Below are 22,212 nucleotides of genomic sequence, written 5' to 3' on the forward strand. Positions count from 1 at the left end.
CAGCTGTAGTGGCTCAGGCTTCCAATCTTCTAATCCTACATCACCTGTTGTCCTTCAACACTCATCTCTCAACAAGCACATCCTCCTTTGCCAACTTCTATGGGAGCGCGCATGTGTGCGTGTGTAAAGGGTTGACGACACGCATCACGAGTCAAAGTTGATGGATGCGGTTGGAGTCACATGGGACGAGCCGACTCTCGATCATACGCTAATGTACAAGACAATTCATTAGGTACACCTTCACAATCTAATGCCACCAATAAAGATAATCATGCAGTTTTGATTAACATGGACATAATAAGCTTTGTACAATAGCATGAAGCAGTGTACTGCCCTAAAACACTGCATATACAGTAATACTAGGGCTGCACGCTATTTTGTTTGAGCATCGTCATCGTGATGTATGTGTGCGCAATAGTTACATTGCAGGGTCTGCTGCGATGTTAGTGTACTGTAATATAGTAGTCAATGAACTCTAAAATTAAAAGTGACCAGCAGAGGGACCTGCTTGGAAATGCTCAAACATGAAAAGATTGTACACGTGCTACATTTCTTATTTCGCTCTTCAGAATTAAACTAGCCAGGTAGGCGGCAGCTGCGAGAGTGCACAAAGTGCGTTCAGTGACACTGCGTAAATGGGAGTGAATGTGTTCTTTTGTAATCCAGTCGATAATTGTAAAAATGGATTACTAGGAAAATAATTATTTGTATCAGAATGCTTTAGTTAAAACACTACGATCACACTATGATAATATGGAAATTATTAATTTATTTTGTTTTGTAATATTAGAATAGATAAATTATTTTGTTAATATAGTTAGCCAGAGTTACGAGGAATGCAAAATTATTAATGTCCTTCCACTATCGCTCCTGTCATACTGTGTTGCGTGTTTTTGTTTGCACATTAAGGACAAAAGTCATGTTTTTGTTTTAATTTCTCATTTTAAAAATCAAGAATTTTTTTCTCATGTTTTTGAGATTGTAGGGTGAATGCTGCAGCTGGCTACTAATGTGGAATGCCAGTATTTTGAGGGTAGTAGCCTGACAGCAACATTGAAAAAAAAAAAAAAAAAGAACTACAAACTACTTAGTTTTTGGACCGTTGAACTTCGTTAAAAATTTTAAAATATGTACTATGAACTGGCAGCTGACTGGTTAGCACAGCTGCCTCACAGTTCTGATCCAGCCCCTTGTGTGGAGTTTGAATCTTCTCCTGCGTGTGTACTCCAGTTTCCTCCCACATCCCAAAAAAGATGCATGGTAGGTTAATTGAAGACACTAAATTGCCCATAGGTCTGAATGTGAGTGCGAAGGGTTGTTTGTGTTTATGTGCCCTGCGATTGGCTGGTGACCAGTTCAGCATGTACCCCGCCTCTCGCCCGCAGTTAGCTGGGATAGGCTCCAGCCTACCCGTGACCCTAGTGAGGATAAGCGGTGTAGAAAATGGATAGATGGAACTATGAACTGAATCAGTTCATTTTTGGGACAATGAACAAAACTTTGAAGTAGTTTACGGAGAAAATGAACTTTCTCAACACTGATCCTGTATCATTTCACATCGCAACATAAAACGCAGGTTTAAAAAATAATTGCAATGTGATTTTTTTTCCACTATCGTGCAGCCCTAAGTAATACCCACAATTATACAAATATTATTTCAGCGATACTTTACTGAGTATAACAATGCTCAACGGCGCACATAGATTTATTTATTTAAGCTATTGCATTGTTCATTTTCAATCAAGCATTCGATGTTGTGGTTGGTGGCTGTATCTAAATAAATTTGGAAATAAGTGCTTACTTTCACTTAAATAATGCCCATACATTTCTGTATTGACTAATCTGATTAAGACCATATCATTCTCAAAGAGGGCATTATGATGATGATGATGATGCATGTTTTATATTGAGGACACTAACCTCTTAGTATAGGGCTTGAGCGATGAGGACCGCGTCGGCACTGGCATCGAACTTGTTCTTGAACCAACATCTGCATCGCTTTGAGATCGTGACACACCTTTCACTAAAAAAAATAAATAAATAACTCAAAATGAATTCAAATACCACACGTACAACAAACTAACAACTCTATTCATTGCTCACCTGATGTGAGATGAGTAAATCAATTTCCAAACTCACCATCTTCCAAGTAGCCAAAGCGATTTGGGCCATTTTCTACACATAGAACAAAAATTTAAATCTTTATATTCATTTGTCATCTGTAGGTGTGGTGTATTTATGACTCAACTTTTTCAAAAGGCAAATACATAATTCAGAAGGCACTAAAACATTGCTTACAGTATTTCCCTGTGTTCTGCACACTGTGAAGTACCAGTTTCACCAAATGGAATCAAAGAGTGTCAATGCAAAGCACTCAACAGAAGCATTAGTGAGCTAAAATGGGATCCGAGCATCATTGAGCATCAGCCAGAGTAGTGCAGTATCTGGTGAGGCAAAAGCTGCCACACTAAAAGACCTTATAAATAAATATGAATAATAATAGAATTGGCTCTTGGCCAGGGGCGACGCCGCCTCTTGGCTAAAGTCAGCTGGGATTGGCTCCAACTCACCCGTGACCCGAATGAGGACAAGTGGTACAGCAAATGGATGGATCGATAATATTAACAGAATTGACAAACACATACAGATCACACATCATGTTGTGCAGAGGGCCACACTTGTTTGTTGCTGATGTTGTCCTTCATAGCAAAACAAAGCAAAGCAAATTGATTGATATAGCGCATATCATACACAAGGTAACTCAATGTGCTTTACATGATTAAAAGCATTTTAAAACAAATTTTTAAAAAAAACAGCTTATAAACATTTAAAACAAAGAGAAAAAAAATAAAAGTACAATTGTAGGATCTGTCTCCAACCCCAACTGTCACTAGTCATTATTTGTTCATCAGACTACAAACTGATGCTTAGCTTTGTCATACATTAAATGAATGGATGGATGTGACGGATACCTTGCAAGAATCAACTCAAGAGGTGGTTGATGTTGAAAAGCCTGCACCACCATCTAGTGGCGACAATACTACACAACATGCTCATATGCTGATGGTTTCCGTTGGGATGCACCCACTGTCTACCCACAACATTAGGTACATTTGCAGTTTCCAATAAAATGGCAGTACTATTCAGTAATAGTTTTATAAACTCTGTCATTGCAAAATACCTTCCATCCATCTCTATGCCACTTATCCTGTTCAGGGTCACAGCTTTGCAAAAAGATGTTCTTTTTTTTTTTTTTTTAATGTACACTGTGAAAGAAGAATTAATGTTACAACATGCGTTTTATTGTGAGCGTCGTTTGCATGAGCATACAACTGCCATTTTTCTATTTAGCTACTTTTACCGACATGAGAGAGGAAAACATAACAAACATCTGTCATTGCAATAATGCGGTGCAGTTCTACACCATTGCCAACTGACCACAAGTATAAACCCACCTGGCAGTGTCAATCAAATTAGACATTATTTTAAAGGCAGACATTAACACCCAATGAAGTGTATCTGAAAAAGTGTCTGCTGAGTGTTCACATAAAGAGCTCTTTTCCAAAACACTCTAAATCAATTTACAGTATGGTTTTTCTAAGAAAAATAACATTTCTTTACCCAGATTTGTACAGCTTGCAAAAATGAATTATACAGTTAACAATTCATTTTTAAAGTTAGATAATACTGCTTCTACCCAATAGAATGCCATGGCAAGGTTATTATTTTCCTTATTTGGTGATCTCACTTTGGAAAAGACCTCTTCTCATATAATATGAGATCATATACAGCAGATACAGATGAATGATTTAATAGATTAATAACATAAGTGAAACGATAAGGCTTTGTGAGAGAGATCCTTGTGCTATGAAATGATAATGTAAATAAATTGCTGACATTAATGAATCATTTCTTGTCACCCAGCTGAAGGGTTGTACAGTATGTTTGTTATTTAAACACAATCTATCAGGCTAATGTTAGATCACCTTTGTATTTCTGTGTCTAACTAACAATACAACTGCTTGGGTGCAACCTTTTGGCAAGGAAAAAAAAAGGAATTTATTAACCATTTCAATTTCTTCCTCTCAATTAGACAAGAGGAAGGAATATACAGTATTATTCACTATAGTTTTGTAGTTGATGAGTGTTATATTATACTGTCAGGTGTGACAAGTAAAGCTGGTAGTACATAATAAGTATATAAAAAGATCTGTGGATTAGTAAAGCCAATGAGAATACTGTAGAGTTGTACAATTCGATACCTTTTGATTTCATGTGAATGTCATAGTTTTCAGGGAACATGTAGGTGGGGCGGTAAGGGTTTTCCTCATTAGGCTCTGAGTCAGGTGATGGAGAGACACACCACAGTGTGACATAGACACTCACATACATACGCACAAGCACACGAGCAATGAATCATGACCACCAAATTTCATTAGCATGTAAAGAGTTAAAATAATCTCTTACCAGGTATGCTGTGAATCTGCTTGAACATTGTCTTGTACCAGTCTTTGGACTTTTCAGTGGTCTGAAAGAAACATGAACAGCAATTCCTGCTTGAATAAGGCAGACACAGAAAGTATGCAAGCGTTTAGCATTGATAGTAACTTTCTATTGATATTTTAGAGTTTCCAATGCATGCATCTGGGAGTAAACAGCTCTTCATAGGAGGTTTTGTTACTCACCCGCACTGGCACAATAGGCCTGTTGAGTGGACTGTGGACGGGGGAGTGTGGCGACAGTCGCAGCCTTTTGCCATCCATGTCTGCAAGTGAACTGACCAAATCTCTCCCAGGATCAGGACTTTTGTCTCTTTCTGGGGTGGGGTCTGTAACCCAAGATGAACACAATGCCACAGTAATTGTAAGACAAGTAAAGATCAAGATGAACCTTAGAGTCAGAGTCAATGTGGCATTGTGGCATAATATTAAGCACACTTGCTCAGTGTAATGAGCTCCAACACAAATGCTGTAAAATCAGAATCAGAATCAGAATCAGAATCATCTTTATTTGCCAAGTATGTCCAAAACACACAAGGAATTTGTCTCCGGTAGTTGGAGCCGCTCTAGTACAACAAACAGTCAATTTACAGAACACTTTGGGGACATAAAGACATTGACAAAAAACAATTGTGCAAAAAGATGCAGAGTCCTCTAGCACTTAGAGCAGTTCGAACGACTAATATTGCAATAGTCCGGTGCAATGACCATTGTGCAAAGGGCGCTGAGACTTCAAGGAGTGTATGCGGTTTAAAGTGACGAGTAGTGCGATCATCTGGGACAATGTCGGTTGTGCAAATGTTACAGATACTCCTCAATCAGTGTGCAAATGGAGCAGATGCTACTCTGGCATGAGTGGCCAGTATATGCAAATAGTGCAGCATGGCGAGACAACTACAGTGAGTGCACGAGTAATACATAATTGGCCCCACAGAAATGTGACAACGAACTCAAGTCAAAAAATTGCCAGCTTGTTGTAATGGAATTATAGGTTAGGTGTTTAAGAAGTTGATCGCAAGAGGGAAGAAGCTGTTGGAATGTCTACTAGTTCTAGTTTGCGTTGATCGGTAGCGCCTACCTGAGGGAAGGAGCTGGAAGAGCTGGTGACCGGGGTGCAGACGGTCCGAGAGGATTTTGCACGCCCTTGTCTTAGTTCTGGCAGCGTGCAAGTCCTCAATGAAAACAATCCACTCAAAAAGATAATAATGCTCAACTTCGATTGACGCCTTCTGAGAAGGTCAAGTTCATTATTGTGGTTGAAGTCTGTAGTGTTGCACTGCACCATGCCGACTGCCCTCTCATGTAAATAAAGTCACCAAAATAATAATAATACCTCTCAGTATAATGTACATAAACTACAACAATGCAAACTTCAAGCACAATAAATGTATAATACTCACATTATTATTCTTTTAAATGCATGTTGTGCAATACAGCCCTTATTTTGGATCCCATTCGTTACGTGCATCATGAAATTAGAACAATTCTACATGCTTCATTAATGGGAGAGAGGTAACAGAGAGACAGACTTTCATGAACAATGTAGGTTTTGGTGATTTGAAACAAATATCAATAAATAAGGACACTTCAATATACTGTATAATATATATGTCATATGTTTGCCATGATCTGTGTCTTGTTTATATCCTATGGTTTTTTTTTTGCGTGACATTGGTACAGATGATTTCATTTTCCGATGTTGTGATTTAGTTTTGATTTTGTTTTCCTGTGTCTCCTGTTTAGGTTTTCCCTGTGACGTCTTTATATGCACTTGGTCTTATCAGCCCTGTTCCCCTTCTTGCATCAACCAATCAGGTCTCTCCATCCGCTCGTGTCTCTTCCAGGTGTGCCTCGTTTTTCTTGTCACTTCCCGGTATCGGTTCACTCAGTTCATTGTCAAATGTCACTTGTCCCGTGTAACGTGTCTGATGAGCATGACCTTTGTGGCTCAGTTGTTTCATACTTTGCAAAAAAAACAATTTCAAATAAAAAATCCTGCTTGCCAAAACCCTTGTTTTGTGAATAAATACATTTTCATATTAGCCCTACATTCCTGAATTCCTTGCCTGCTTTCCTGCACTTGAGTCCTTCTACCTTCTTGCCTGCACACCACTGTGACAAAACCCCCGAATGTGACAGTGGTCAAAGCAAACAAGGACGCAAAGGGAAGCACACGGCATCGTCACCTCCTTCCACATCTGTCTCTTCCCCACCTCATTCCATAACAGTTTTGTCATCACTTCATTCCATCCCTGTATCTGCATCTCCTTGTTCCGTGTCTGTCTTGACCCTGTCACCACATTTGTCACTTCATCTGGTTGCCTTCACTTCACCTCCCATGGTGCAAGCTTGTCCTCCTGTTTTCCCTTGTTCAACTTCCCTGGTGCTTGCACACTCTGCCGTCCTTGTTCTGGTGTCCCTCAATCTCTATGGCAACAGGCTGATGCAGCCCCATTTCGGGCTCCATGGCAGGTGACGGTCCCGTACAGGCTCCACAGCAACTCGGGGTTATTTTTTAAATTATATTATTTGCTAATATATTTACAATTTTACTTTTTTTTTCTTCATCAAATTTATTCCAAAATGTGATAACTAGAGGAGAATTCCATTGGAAAACCTAATTATAATAAGTAATACAGGTTCATATAATACAAAACAATTGTTTCAACAAACAATAACAAAGCTTTAATTAATTATATTTGGTTTAACCCATATGTGGTAAGGGTCCATATTCCTATTTATTAAAAGCGGAATTAACATGCCCGTGATTTTGCCATTTTAATGGTTCAGTACAATTTTGTAATTAGGAAATATTGCTTTGTTATGAAATGGTGACAAGAGTATAAAAATACAGCAACATTACATCAGCAAGAGCTCAGAGCATACCTTCCAAGTGGGAAAGATGCTTTTTCTGCTCTGTTGTGAAAGGAAGACAAGTACGAGGTCAGCGTGATGACAAGTCACAGGAGAACAAAGTAACAAAGTGGAAGCACTGGTTAGGAGCAGCACAGAGAATGATGAAGCAAGCGGACAGTCCAAGTTAAAACATATAAAGTGACGGACATATATATAAAAGCATGTATTGAATGTTGAAAACAACATCCCCCAACTCAGAGACTGGCGTGACTCACCTCTGTTGTGTTGCAGCAGAACTATTGTGGGATTAACTGTGCTAGTGCATGGATAGATGGCGCTGGGGGTTGATGGGAAACAATTGTTGCTGTCACATGTAGCTGGAGCCTGATTTTCTTTTATGCTTTCTAGGGAATTGGTCTGAAAGTGGCACAAAAGACACACAATGTACTGTATACTGATCTGAACGTTACACTCATTTAAATTGGGACATACACATTTGACAGGTACCCAAACAACACTGACCTAAGGACAGAGAAAACATACCTGACAGCAGTGACTGTTGTTTCCAGGAGGGAAATCAGGTGTGATATTAGCATCTCCCTCAGCAAAGCGTCCATTCATCTGGCTTGAGCAGACACCTGCAAGACGTCCAGAAGACTGTTTGACAGCCAGTACAGCAAAAATAACAAGCAAATTTAGCCAATTAATGATCAAACACCAATTCTATGAGGAGCATGTTTTCGTTTCGGTAGATATGCTGATATACCCTGGAAAAAGAAAAAAAAAAAGAAATTCGCCCACAGTCTCTGAATTTTGTCATCAGAACAAAAAGTGCCCATTCAGTGAGCTGCAAAGCCTCATTGTAGCAATGGCCTTTATAGTCAGACTCTACAACAATTAAAGCATCGCCCCAAAAGACTTGGCTGGCCTCCAGCACTGTCCCGATGTGCTCATCGTAACAAACAGGCCCACAGTCAAGGCCTCTGTAGCAAAGTGCAGTGTGGGCACGCCGCTACAAAAGCGCTCTTTGACACACAAATGAAAATATGAGTAATTGCCCTTTGTCATGACCCCGAGTTGCCTAACGACGACAGATACAGCGACTGAATTAAGTATCTAACACGTCACCATTTTTCTCATTAAATATATTTCCAGGAGTGCTATTGACATGAAAATGTCACCAGATGTTGGGAACAACCTAAGTAGTCCATGCATACAAAGAAGGTAGAACAAATAAGCTCAGAAATTAAGGTGTGTAATAATGTCAAATGACACAGGGAAAAAGTATTGAACACGCCAACTGGTATTTATTTAATACTTTGTAAAAAAGCCTTTGTTTGCAATGACAGCTTCAAGAAGCCCCCTGCATGGAGAAACTAGTCGCATGCAATGCTCTGGTGAGATTTTGGCCCATTACTCCACACAAGCAGTCTTCAAATCTTGAAGGTTCCATGGGCGTCTTTTAAGTACCCTGAGTTTCAGTTCTTTTCATAGATTTTCGATTGGATTCAAGTCAGGTGATTGGCTGGGCCAATCAAGCAATGTCTGCTATCTCGTGGTGAATGGTATTATTACAACAAAACAAAACAAAAACTGCTCTGCTACGGTAGAGGAAACTTATTTATCATTTTAAAACTAAAATAATCTGGGGGCCACATATTTTTCTAACACATATTAAAAATAAAAAAAAAAAAATAATTTTTTAAATCATAAAATATATTAAAAAAACATTTTTTTTATTATAAAATATATCAAAAATATATATTTTTGTCCCCGAAAATAAATGTGGGGGCCACTCTGAGTGAGGATGCTGGCCAGATTTTCTCTACCACGTTTAAAATTCCCGCTCTCCTTAAAAATTCCCCCCAAAATATTTTTTCCCTAAAATTAATTGAGTGTCCACTCCATGTGTGCTCACAGGTGCAGGGCTGCCAGTTGCCCATCCTTGATGAGTTATTGTGACGCAGCTGTGGCATCCACTTACTTGGTTTTGCGACCACACTGGATCCCGCACCGCTGTGGGCTTCGTCATCTAAGTTGACGAGGGTGGCCCTCAGTGTCACCACTCCTTTCCCTTTGCACACCCTGCTGGGGTCCAGGCCTGCATGAAAATGGTCATCATTAACTTCTCAGAAAAAATACAGTGCTTATCCAAAAGAAGTACATTCTATCATCGGGTTTTTGCTTCCTCACGCCCCAAATGATCAAAATAGAAGATTGTAACCAGGTCATCTTATTAATATCCTGTCATGTACATCTAATTGCCAAGATCAAGCAGTCAGAGCAGGAAATAGATCACAGACCACTTAAGCAATTAACATGTTTCCACATTCTTTTAGGTTTTCTTTGAGGAGTATGAGGTGTCCCACAATTGTAGGTGCTGAATGATTAATGAGGAGAAGGAGGGAAATATCACCTGCAGCAGGAATCAGGTCTGGGGATCCTTTCATGGTTGACAGAGGCGTGATCCTGATGGCGCTCACAGCCCTAGGACCTGACGGGACTCGAGAAAACACACAAGTTCATTTTAACACGTTCTGTATTATAGAAACACAATTCCATCCACTTTGTGTAGACTTACTGGGAGTTGAGGTTGGTGTGCCCTCTTCTGGAGAGCCCTGGGGTGTGCAGATGTCAACAAAACAAAATCAATGCTCATCCATCAAGCACTTTTAAGATAAAGGGTTAACTTGTACAACAAACCAATGCTGGTGTATTCTGTCTTGCTGCAGGGAGAATGTCACCAAAAAGAATTAGATTGAAGGCAACTGTGTTGCTGGTTGATGAGTGTGACTTCCTCTTCCCCAGCTGCGCCAGACTAAACCACTTTCCCACTATGAGGTTCTAATATTAGCTGTGGATCAGGCTGAACTTTTTAACCAGACATGGATTGTATTTATAATGAAGAACTGTGACAACCAAAGCAAAACACCATGCTTGCTTGCGTGCTTGGCGGTAATCAGACCATATTAAGACCAGAAGGAAGGAAGGGAAGTTGTACTGTAATATACTCAAATAAAGGTTTGACCAACACACACGGGTGTGTGTTGTTAAATCAAAATCCTGGGTAAAACCTAACACCTAAAAAGTAGTACAAGTCTAACAAACTAATTAATCTAAGTACTGTAACTCTGGAATGTAGATTGTTTTCACCGCACCCTTCTTACTTATCCATGCTTTTATCTCAAATAGACTTGACTATTGTAATAGTATTCTGACTGGACTCCCCCAAAAGAGCACTAAACAGCTGCAGCTCATTCATAATGCTGCAACTCAGTTTCTGACCAGAATAAAGACATCAGAACATCCATCCATCCATTTTCTGAGCCGCTTATCCTCACAAGGGTTGCGGGAGTGCTGGAGCCTATCCCGGCTATCAACGGGCAGAAGGCGGGGTACACCCTGAACTGGTTGCCAGCCAATCGCAGGGCACAAATAAACAAACAACCATTCGCACTCACATTCACACCTACGGGCAATTTAGAGTCTTCAATTAACCTACCATGCATGTTTTTTGGGATGTGGGAGGAAACCGGAGTGCCCTGAGAAAACCCACGCAGGCACGGGGAGAACATGCAAACTCCACACAGGCGAGGCCGGGATTTTAACCCCGGTCCTCAGAACTGTGAGGCAGACGCTCTAACCAGTCGACCACCGTGCCGTCACATCAAAACATATTACTCCAATTCTAAAGTCTCTAACATTGGCACCCAGTCATCTTTAGAATAGACTTTAAAGTTCGGCTAATAGTCTATAAATTTTTAAATTATTTAGGTCCTGAATACATTAAAGAAATGCTAATGGAATATAAACCCAGTAGGGCTCTGAGATCTACTGATTCAGGTCAGATAGCAGAGCACAGAGTCTAAAGAGAACATGGTGAAGCAGCTTTTAGCTGTTATGCTGCACACAAATGGAATAAGTGACAACAAAAGTAAAGTCAGCCCCAAGTGTCAATGTTTATAAGTCCAGGTTAAAAACTCTTCTTTTTTCTCCTGCTTGTGATTGAGTATGTCAGAACATTTCCACTTTGAAATGCTCTTTCTTGCACGGTATGTTTTTAATTTTTATATTTTTTCTCGTATTTGCTTTCAAACTGTCTTTTAGTTTGGTTTTTATTTTGAAATGCTTTTAATCATGTAATATCTAGATCAGACTACAGGATTTTAGCACCAATATTGGCTCGATTAGCTATCGCTGGTGATTTCCCAGATCGGGCCAGACATATCAGGAATGACAAAACGTCTTGATGGGTGACATCATCCGCAACCAACGATTTGGCCCTATGATATCCCTATGACGCCAAAATGAAAAGCCGAGCATGTTGTAGTTTTTTGGATATCTTCTGTGTAGTGTGACATATCAACGACAACTCTCCGACAGCGCACCTTGACGTCGACCAATAGGATTGCGTATTGTGACCGGCGCTTCGCCTCCTGTGATTGCTGTTGTCAACTTACTTGGTCGCCGTTATCAACATTTATTCACGCGCATAAACCAATGTTTATCGAAGCTTTAGAGCATGATTCGACAGAACGCTGGCACGTTTACATACAACAGTTAGTACCGTAATTTATCGTGCATAATGCGCACCCCCCGCCCCCAAATGATCAAAAGTCAATAGTGCACATTATACATAGGTATAGGAGAAAATGAAAACAACTTTCACATTTTATAAATTTATGCCGCCATCTAGAGGTTATGAAAAAGCTGCACACTTTCATTCTAATACGCCACCGCCACCTAGAGGTTATGAAAAAGGTGTAGCCTACACTTTCATTCCAATATGACAGGGCTGCGTACATGTATGGACAGTTGTGCTCAGAAGTTTACATACCTTGGCATAATTTGTGAAATATTGTTTTTTTTTTAAATACGACTGATGGCTGAACAACGACCATCATTAATTTCTTTATCGTTATCTTTTGTTTAATGATAATGATTTCCTGAAATGCTTGACAGTTTAATTTGAATCACATTAAAATAAAATTAAATGTGTTTCGCCTGGCCCTTCATGTTTTCTTTAAAGAATTGTACCCATCTTACAAATTCTGCCTGGGTAATCAAACATATAAGCACAACTGTGTGTTTTCTCATTTACTAAATAAAAGTAGGGATTTGAATAGTCAAAATAAGTAAATAAAAAGCATTACATGTTCAAATAAAGTGCTTAACTTCAGAATAATTATTTTAAAAAACTAACAAAATACAGATAATACTTCATGTTTCGATCATATGGGTAGAAGCAAAATCATGCATTGTAAAAATGCATTATACATGGGTAGAAAGAAGGGTTTTCCAGAATTTTGAGGTCAACTTTGGGGGTGCATGTTATACATGGGTGCGCATTATACACGAGAAATTCCGGTATTAGCACTAGCTTGCTAGGCTGTATAACGTTCTGTCGCCTGCTTGCGAGCCTTACCGTATTAAAAGTACGTGAACATACCTCAAGCAATCCTTGAATGAACGTGCGCCGGTGACGACCACCACACATTTTCTCTCATTTCGTTCTCCCCACGACACAACACATTGGCGCGATGCATTGTTGTTGTCGTCGCCATTGGAACGCGTGTATCCAGTCACGCTGACCAATGACACGTTTTCTGGTTCTGCCTCTCCGACAATGTCTGATTTGACAAGATAAAGCCCAGTGATCGTAAAAGATGGGATACGGTGCTATCGGACTAAATGCCGTGTAGTGTTGCCACTGTCTGCTTCGAGATACGCCAAGATTTGATGGTGGTAATTTGACAGAGTGCAATCGGGAAAGACAAAATTTGTCTTGTAATCTGATCCAGGAAGCACTTGTAATCTTGTTTTGTAATCTGATCCAGGAAGCACACCTTGTGTAAGAATTGTGCTATGTAAATTAATTTGCTTTGCTTCGCTTGGCTTAAAATAACTGGGCCCCTCTCTGCTCCCTTAAGTGCCCCATGGGGATAGATAAAGTTTGATGAATCTGAATGTAAATTTAAAAATGTTGGTGACATCAGCTTTCAGGTGATGCTCATGTCTAAAGTGAGATTTGAAAATTTATACAGAAGACAATGTAACAAAGGATTTTACATGTAAAATGTGCTACTGCTAAAATCACTGCTAAATGATAATGTCACAAGCTTTCTTCATGTCACAAGTTATCAGATTTGTAAAGAAATTGGTCATGTCCCTTTAAACATATGTTTGTACTTGCTTCATCAGTATTGCATGCAACGGGAACACCAAGGGCACCAGTCTAAAAATAGTGAAAGTTCCATTATTCTACCGGGCCTCCCTTTGAGGACAGCCAGCACCACTGATTTAGGAGACTTCGATGTTTGAAATTTCAAGAAAAGGCACAGACAGACTGGCTGTTTAGGGGGGAGCATTGCAGAATCAGAGTCAGTACCATAACCATGACTTGCGAAAACTGTCACCTCACTTGACTCACATACTTAACTAATGCCAACGTGTCCAAAAATCATCCCAACTGAAGGACCGAGCACACAGAATAGGCCGGGTTCTACAATTGATGCAACTTCTAATATTGAGGAGCTTAAACAGCCTAAATGGATATGAAACATGTCCCAAGGGGACATGAAATAAAAACCTTTTAAAGATATCACTCAGCTTTGATGATAATCTTGCAGACTATCACAAAGTTTCTATAAATTCACACACACTTTAATACATCAATCCATCCATTTTATGTACTGTATGTATTCTCACTAGGATCGGAGATGAGCTGGAGCCTAATCGAAGTCAAAACATGTGTCAATGATGTCATTTTCAAAACCACTACTTCCATCAGTTACATCAGTTGGCCTACTTCTTACAGATCCTCAGATGAACCTCAAAGCAGTGAATGTAGAGTAGAACGAAGGGTAAAGGACGAGATGACATCTTGGAGATGTTCAGTTTGCTGTATAAACATACAGGAGCAAAGATTACTCCTGGCCTTTTTAGGAAGAGATGCCTCAGAAAAGATTTATCTGTTCTGTCAGAGGAAATGATGAGTGACTAGTTCAGAAGCTGTGGGATGGCCAAAAGTGATCATGACAAGAGAAAGTATGAGAAGAAAAAAGTTTTACTATTCATTATAAAATAAGAAGAAACTAGACCAAGTCAGTAAGGTAACTAAAAATTAATATAATGTTTCAAATTTTATCCAGATTATATTCTGATTACTGAGAAACAAGGATTCGCAATAGCGTCATTAGGCCAAATTCTATGTGTAAGTCTTTTTTTTTTTTTACACGCCTGCCTTACGCACCTTTCACCTATGCTCATTCTCTCATCCAGACTTCTGACACACCCACCGTGTGTTACCTTGAAATTTGTGCGCAACCACCAAAGAAGCGTGACTCATTGAAGTCTGAGGTTTGCTGTAAATCATGAAGCATAGAGTTTTCCTGATATTTGTGGAAAAATTGTAAAAAGTCAAGGGTGCGCATTATACATAGGTATAGGGGCAAATGGAAAAAAACTTTCACATTTTATAAATGTATGCCGCCATCTAGTGGTAATGAAAAAGCTGTACACTTTCAGTCCAAAATGCCACCGCCACCTAGTGGTTATAAAAAAAAGGTGTAGCCTACACTTTCATTCCAATATGACAGGATATATGTACAGTTGTGCTCATAAGTTTACATACTCTGGCAGAATTTGTGAAATATCGTTATTTTTTTTTTTTTAATATGACTGATGACTGAACAAAAACCATCATTCATTTTTTTATGGTTATGTTTTGTTTAATGATAATGCTTTTCTGAAATGCTTGACCGTTTAGTTTGAATCTCATTAAAATAAAATTAAATGTGTTGCACCTGGTCCTTCATGTTTTCTTTAAAGAATTGTACCCATCTTACAAATTCTGACTGGGTAATCAAACATATGAGCACCACTGTGTGTTAGGGCTGTGAATTTTAAAATAAGAGCAAGTAAATTAAAAAAAAAGGATTACGTGTTCTAATAAAGTGCTTAACTTCAGAATAATTCTTTGAAAAAAACTAACAAAATACAGATAATACTTCATGTTTTGATCATATCGGTAGAAGGAAAATCATGCATTTGTAAAAACGTTACTTACACGTCGAAGGGCAAACTTGTCTTGAGAGGGATGGTAGGTCCAGCTCACGGTCCATCTGCGTCAGAAACTTCTGAAGTCTCCTGAGACGTCTGGCTAATGTGAGGGGATCTGAGCTGGACGTCCCAGCTTTGACCTTGACCTTGACAATGTAGGGGGTCTGTTTGTTTCTGATAGCAGGTGTGCCCAGATGGCCCTGTCACCACATGCCACCTGGGAATGTGACACCCAATCTGCAGAATCCGTGCAGACTGCCGCATCAAATCCTCCTCCCCCTTCACATCGAGAGTTTGCAACTCGACTCAGCCCTCCATAACTCAGTCAACATGATGCACTGCTACAATGTCTACTATTGCTTGTATGGTAATTGATAAACGAATGTTAGATATGTTGCCAAAAGAGAAGAAATAGTTTGTTAATAGTTACAATAGTCTGTGACTTTGGTTGTATTGCCACCATGATGTGTAGACATTCATGGGGTAAGGTAAAATTTAGAGTGATTCAAATCGGAAGTTAATCTTTTTCTCAATTCAAACACTTTTTTTCCGCACCAAAACATTAAAAAGAAAAAGAAAAACTAATTATGGGGCATTGATGTCATAACATTGCAATAAGATTTGAATGTAAAATGTAGTATTAAGTCTATATTGAACAGAAATTTTTTTTTTAAATTACGAGAATAAGTCTTGTACTGGGAGAATAAAGAGATACTATTCAGAGAAAACAAAACAAATCATCTGAGGATAATCGTGTCTGCATTAACATAGACATGAATTAAAATGAGAACTGTTGGGGATGTTGTCAAAATACCCTTTTGTAAGTTTCACAAACAATAAAATATCTGCTGTTTTGCATCAGCACTATCATCAGTATGCACCATTTACTATGATTGTGTAAAAATCTCTGTCTGTTCCTGAGAAAGAACCACAGTACATGGTTTAAAATTGCTGCTTCTGTGGGGTTAGTCAACTAGTGTGTGGTTGTGGGTGTGCGCGTGCATGCATGGGTGTTGGCGTGTGTGTGTATTGCATGACATTACCTAATGAATATGTATCAGGTCAAGACTAGAGACCAATACAAGGATAACAAAACTTTGTAGAGGTATGGCACAAATTCTAATTACCGTGTTAATTTGTCTGAATCAGGCTAAAAATACAAATGCACTTTCTGCCCTCAGATAACGAAGCAAAGGCCAAGTGATCCAAGATGGCCTATAATGTATTTCACACAGGGGCTGTCGTTCAATGTGAACAAAAAACGTCTTCACCATACACTCAACAGTAAAATGGACAGAGAGAAAGGGATGTTATGTAACGCCCTTTGACTTCTGTTTTGTCAACGAATGGTAGATAGGTGAGAAGCTATCCAGCAGCGTTTGTAGATCCCACCAAACAGCTCCAAACATGGCTCGAAAAGGCTGCACCAGAGCAGCAGCTTATCCTTCTAATTGAGAATCCCCCTGCCTTTCCCTGCACACTCCCAGCTCTCTCTCCATAAACAGCTTCCACCCTGGACAGCAGCCTGGGATTCTACACATTCCTCCACCAAGCTATTTGAAGTTCATTTCAAACAACTGCAGCATAAAAGGAAATGTATGTAACATACACACTACGGTCATTACAGGCCTCGCAGAAGGATTACATATTCATGTTGATAATGGAAGGAGCTTAAAGTGTATCTTTATGGACACCACTTCAATGAATTCTTTAAAACCTCGCTAATTAAAATATCACAGTAACATGAGAAGCAACAGCTTTGATGAATTAATCTGTTACATTTTAGGTCTTATTTTGAGGTCTGAAATAGAAATTTAAGTGAATTTCTATCTGTCCTCTTGTCCCTGTCTTTTTGGAGAGCCTCACAGACAGGAAGTGTGTCCATGATAGAGTAGGTTTGGGATGTGATCTTGGCCAAATCTCAGGGTTAGAAAACACTGTGATGGCATGATGTGAAGGTTCTGGGGACAACTACAGTTGGCCCATTTGGACAAAATGCCCATGACTTTCATTGTTTCCAATGCCAGGCTTTTAACAGGCTTGTTAGGCTTTAAGAGACAGCGCAATAAGAATCTCAGTAAACTGACAGTAACCAGGGCGATACTAGTTCTCAGTGAGCCCTTCAGGCGACACTTGAACAATGACAAGAATGAATGACCCAGACCATATGGGATGTGTTTACTACTTGAAAATATGAAAATAAAATTTGAGGAAAAAATGTATATATATATGGCCAACTTTGGCATGTTGTACTGTTTTCCAACTGTGGGAGGACACTCAATACCTTGACTGAATGCATGCAAACAAAACAACTATATATATATATATATATATATATATATATATATATATATATATATATATATATATATATATAGTTGTTTTGTTTGCATATATATATATATATATATATATATATATATATATATATATATATATATATATATAGTTGTTGTTGTTTTGTTTGCATGCATTCAGTCAAGGTATTGAGTGTCCTCCCACAGTTGGAAAACAGTACAACATGGCAAAGTTGGCCATTTGTTATGGGAAAAATTCATTTTAAACCTGAACAAACTGATCAGCATCATGAAAAAGATTGTGTGTGACTTTAGTGTTTCAATTACATGTAAAGGGGGTCCTGACATACCATGTTTCGAGGTTGCGAACGGTCTTGCAGTTAACTAATTTCACGCGGCACAAGAAGGCACGCTATAGTTACTGCTCGGGCTGGGACCACTAAATTCCCATTCGCGATTCACGTTGACAGTAATGAATGACTTCCAGATCAGAATTGAATCGCTACTCCTTGTACTATTCTGAAATAAAGAATAAAGAAAAATCCAATTTTATTATTTGAAAACTATCTATTTAACCGGAAAGAGAGCACATTGGCGCCTTTTGGCTACTGCTTCTCCCTCTGGAAAGGCTTTCTTTTTAGTTTAAAATGGCTTACTTTAACCAGTATACCTTGCCGTTCAATGGCCAAAAGTAGAATCCAGGTTGGTTTTGTGCCTGTTTCGGTGCCGTAAAATGCATAAATGCATGCTGGCTTGGACCATCTGCCTACTCTTTAATCAGCTAGCAATAATGATAACTTATTTCCAAGATCTTTGGATAATCCGTTTTATTCTATTGAGGCAAAAAACATGTTGCTAGCTCGTGGTAAATTAGCTGCTGATGTTTGCTGACGGAGTTGCGATGACTAGCTTAGCTGGCGATTACTGCGTTAGCTTCAGAAAATACCTGAATGTGTGTCCTTAAATTTGTGATGGACGTCTTGGTTGGAGACAGGTGCTTCTTTTTGGAGTTGCACAGGAAACACTTGAATGTGTAACTGTCCTGTGAGGACTCGATAAGTAGCATAAGTTTGTTCAAGTATGGCCAATGGGATTCAAGAGATGTACGAACCCATCTCTGCCTCCTCCTCTGCCATTGTCTCCAGCTGCGCTCTTTCCATCCTGCTCCACTGCATTATCAAACAATTTGCGGCCATCTTTTTACACACCGTATAGGACGGACAGGTACGTGACGTCAAATGGAAGAGAACGGTCTGGTGAAATGTACTGTAGCTTCTGTGGACGCTGCCACGAAATGTGATCACGAAAGTAGCGTCACTACTGAAAAGCTATTTTGATGGTGAAAACAGCCACGTTATGACTCGCTACTGAGAAATACAGCAAAGTTAAACTAGTATCACCGCTACTTATGACGCCACTCCTGGACGACATAGATTGTTTTGTATATATGGCCTAGAAATGTTATTCGTACAAATATTTACTGTACCAATGACTTCTATAGCTTTAGCGAAGGTTAGTGATAGACCAGTGGAACTCTCCACGAACCCGAGCTAATAAAGCAGGACAATGCAGTTAAAAGTAAAACTATTGCAGCATATAAAGACCAAACCAGAAAGGATCAGACTATCTCCTGACAAAGTCAGTAGGCAATATAGACCCGGAAGTGCATGACAAAACAGCAAATTTACTGACACATATGTAGTGTGCATTTAAATTGTAATAAATGTAATAAATACATTGCACAAAATGCATAGCACTGTAACTCCATGGTATCAGTTTACCACTAGTTATCTTATTTATATAGTTTTTGATATGATAGCTCAGCTGGTAAAAGCTAAATGATAAAAGGCTAAAACAGTATAATGCCACCTATGGTTTTGGATTGTATGTCTAAAGCGAGTGATACAGCAAAATAGCTCGACCTAAAATATAACGCATGTTGAAAAAAATAGCATCAAATGTCATTAAATGCCCTGCAAAAACAACTGCAGTCTTGTAAATATAGCTGGTGCCAAAAAGACTGACATTAATTAACTGACACATGAAACATTGGAGGACATATGAAAAGGATGAAAGACTACAAATTACTGAAGCAATGCTCCCAATGTTGTTTGATGCCATCACCAGATAACAAGCTCAGCTGTACTCAGATTCCTTGTGACTTAGCTCATAGGGCATACTGGACAATAGGTGGGTGGAAATGACCAGTCCAATCTTTGTCTGAGAGTGCTTGAAGAGTTTCCTCATCTCTGCTGGATGTTTTGACTGATGTGTGGAATGGAAGCTCTGAGCATGTTCCCTAATATAACTTTTGGAGCACTTCGTGCCACAGGCCTACTTGATAATTGAGTCAGAGGATATGGCAGCTAAACGTGAATAGAAACAGCAATGTGATAATCCAACAATTTTAAGCACTATGAAGTTATCCTCGTGAGAAATAGGCTCATAGCGGGACGCCACTGGGTCTCCATGCCTATTTAAGGAACACACGCGCCCAGTCAGACTTGTCTCCTTACCTCAAGACACAACACGCAAGTCAAATCAATATCAGCGCCTGGCTTCTTCGGAAGTTACACAAACCTCACATTGAAATGTACTATTTCGAGTATACCATAAACTACAGTATTATCTTTGTGGCCAATTCCTCTTCTAATGACAATGTTACTATCAAACACACTCACAACAAAAATAATATATAATTCATTATGAAACTTCACAACTAAAATAAAAACGTGGGAGGATGCAGCAATGTACTGTAGATCAACAGAGTAGCTCTTTTCTAATCTTAATTCTTTCCCTTGGCCATGCCTCACGCTTGTCATCATAAATTTTGCCCTCTAGGCCAATGAAACTTTTTAGCAAGCCCACAGGCTGTGACTAGCATATGCAACTGATAAAAAGTTGAATTAAAAAACAATTTCGGAAGTGAGTCACTAGTCTGTATTATGCATATGAAAATCATAGCGTGTATACAAAGTAAGGTTATAAGATCACCAACATTTCTGCGCAAGTCCTGAGCAAATCTAGTGAGACTTCAGTTGTTTTTCTTTTTCACTGTCTTTTTAGTTTTTGCTGTTGTTATTTATGATGCAACCACAAGAGGTTACGATAATCTGTGTTATTTGTTCTTTCCATTTTCAATTGGCAATCAAAATCAAAAAACAAAAGTGAGTGATTATTTTGTAATTAGTTTTTTTTTTTTAAATCTAACACAAAACAAAAACAAAAACAAAAAAATCACAGATTTAATATAATTCAATTTTTGACTGCCAATTGAAAATGGGAAGAACGACTGATACTGTCTATGGGTTTACCATTGATGGAACAGATGGAACATGTGTTGATGACCATAGACCAGGACATTTAACTTCCTGCATGCGTAGGGGAGTGGTACCGGTGCCTCTGGCTGCTCAGTAGACTATGGCTATATGTGCATTATACAATAGTTAGACAATAAGATTAAAGGCAAGGGAAAAGCAGAATTGACACAGGAATGAGCAACTTTTGGTCTTAATATGAAGAGACTCACCTCACAAACACAGTAGTACTAATCTCCCTTGCATGTTGGTCACCATTTGTATGTCACTTGTTATAAAAGTTAAGGTTGAGTACACAATTCATTGTTTTCAAATGAGGTTTTAACAGAACCTCTTTTGACACTTGTACAAAATCAAAATTATTGACTGCATAGTTAATAAAGGTTCTATGTGGCAAGGGCATGACTTCATTATTTCCTCGAAGAAAAATCAATTCTAGTTTAAAACAAATTGGAGGTTTCCCAGCATCCAAAAACAGATTGCGATCTACCTTAAATGTTCCACCGTACTAGAAAGGAAGAACATTTGCATTTTGTTGCTAAGTTTCTGTGAGGACAGCAAAATAAGTGTGACTAACATTTGCAGTATATCAGATCATTGTGGTTTGTATGATGATGAGTCCCCTCACATGCTCATTCTGTTTTCAATATTTGCCAGCAGCTGTAGTGACACTGTTGTTTTCCATCAGCTGCTGACATGTAACAGAGCAGGGCAGATGGGTGCGAGGGGTGTGGCGCTGGAGGCTGGCACTGTTCTATTCCATCATCAACACACAAATTGCATTTTGGATGCTTTGTTTCCATGCGTCCATACATGATGAACCTTGAAAAGCCAAAGCATCACACATCACTCTCCACTTCACCCAAAGGAGAAAGTGGACAAGGGGGAGAGGATGTGGTTGCTAAGTAACCTGTTGCAACATTAAGACGCAATGAAAACAGAAACCTGGTGTTTGCCTTTAACATCGACATTATTCCAAAGGCTGCCATTACTGTACAAGATCCAGTCAATGCGCTTACCATGTAAAATTTTCCATTCCATCCATTCTTGAAATTGTAATGAATAATGCTGCATTGTTCCTCAATGTGTTTACAGCGACTCAGAGGAGATTACATGGGCCTCAATTAGCATATTGCTCATACAGCAGCAAATAATGGACGAGCCAGCTAACAAATGCAACCA

General features: G+C 39.1%; 1 protein-coding gene across 5 annotated transcripts in view; it reads right to left on the reverse strand.

Annotated features, from left to right (window-relative positions):
* The window catches only part of LOC133409392 (sorbin and SH3 domain-containing protein 1), a 51,326-nt gene that overhangs the window by 25,906 nt on the left and 3,208 nt on the right, over positions 1-22,212 (reverse strand). For 3 of the 5 annotated variants that reach the window (XM_061689288.1, XM_061689284.1, XM_061689289.1), the window contains exons 2-12: positions 9,937-9,973; positions 9,772-9,858; positions 9,340-9,456; positions 7,899-7,993; positions 7,631-7,772; positions 7,386-7,415; positions 4,686-4,828; positions 4,468-4,528; positions 4,263-4,337; positions 2,140-2,175; positions 1,921-2,023 (exon numbers count right to left, since the gene is read on the reverse strand). In XM_061689288.1, coding sequence (XP_061545272.1) covers positions 1,921-2,023; positions 2,140-2,175; positions 4,263-4,337; positions 4,468-4,528; positions 4,686-4,828; positions 7,386-7,415; positions 7,631-7,772; positions 7,899-7,993; positions 9,340-9,456; positions 9,772-9,805 — 836 coding nt within the window. In that variant the 5' untranslated portion in view covers positions 9,806-9,858; positions 9,937-9,973. The remainder of the gene's footprint in view (positions 1-1,920; positions 2,024-2,139; positions 2,176-4,262; positions 4,338-4,467; positions 4,529-4,685; positions 4,829-7,385; positions 7,416-7,630; positions 7,773-7,898; positions 7,994-9,339; positions 9,457-9,771; positions 9,859-9,936; positions 9,974-22,212) is intronic. The other 2 variants (XM_061689285.1, XM_061689286.1) reach the window with 2 other exon arrangements.

Source organism: Phycodurus eques, chromosome 11 (genome assembly GCF_024500275.1).
Source record: "Phycodurus eques isolate BA_2022a chromosome 11, UOR_Pequ_1.1, whole genome shotgun sequence".
Lineage (NCBI taxonomy): Eukaryota > Metazoa > Chordata > Actinopteri > Syngnathiformes > Syngnathidae > Phycodurus > Phycodurus eques.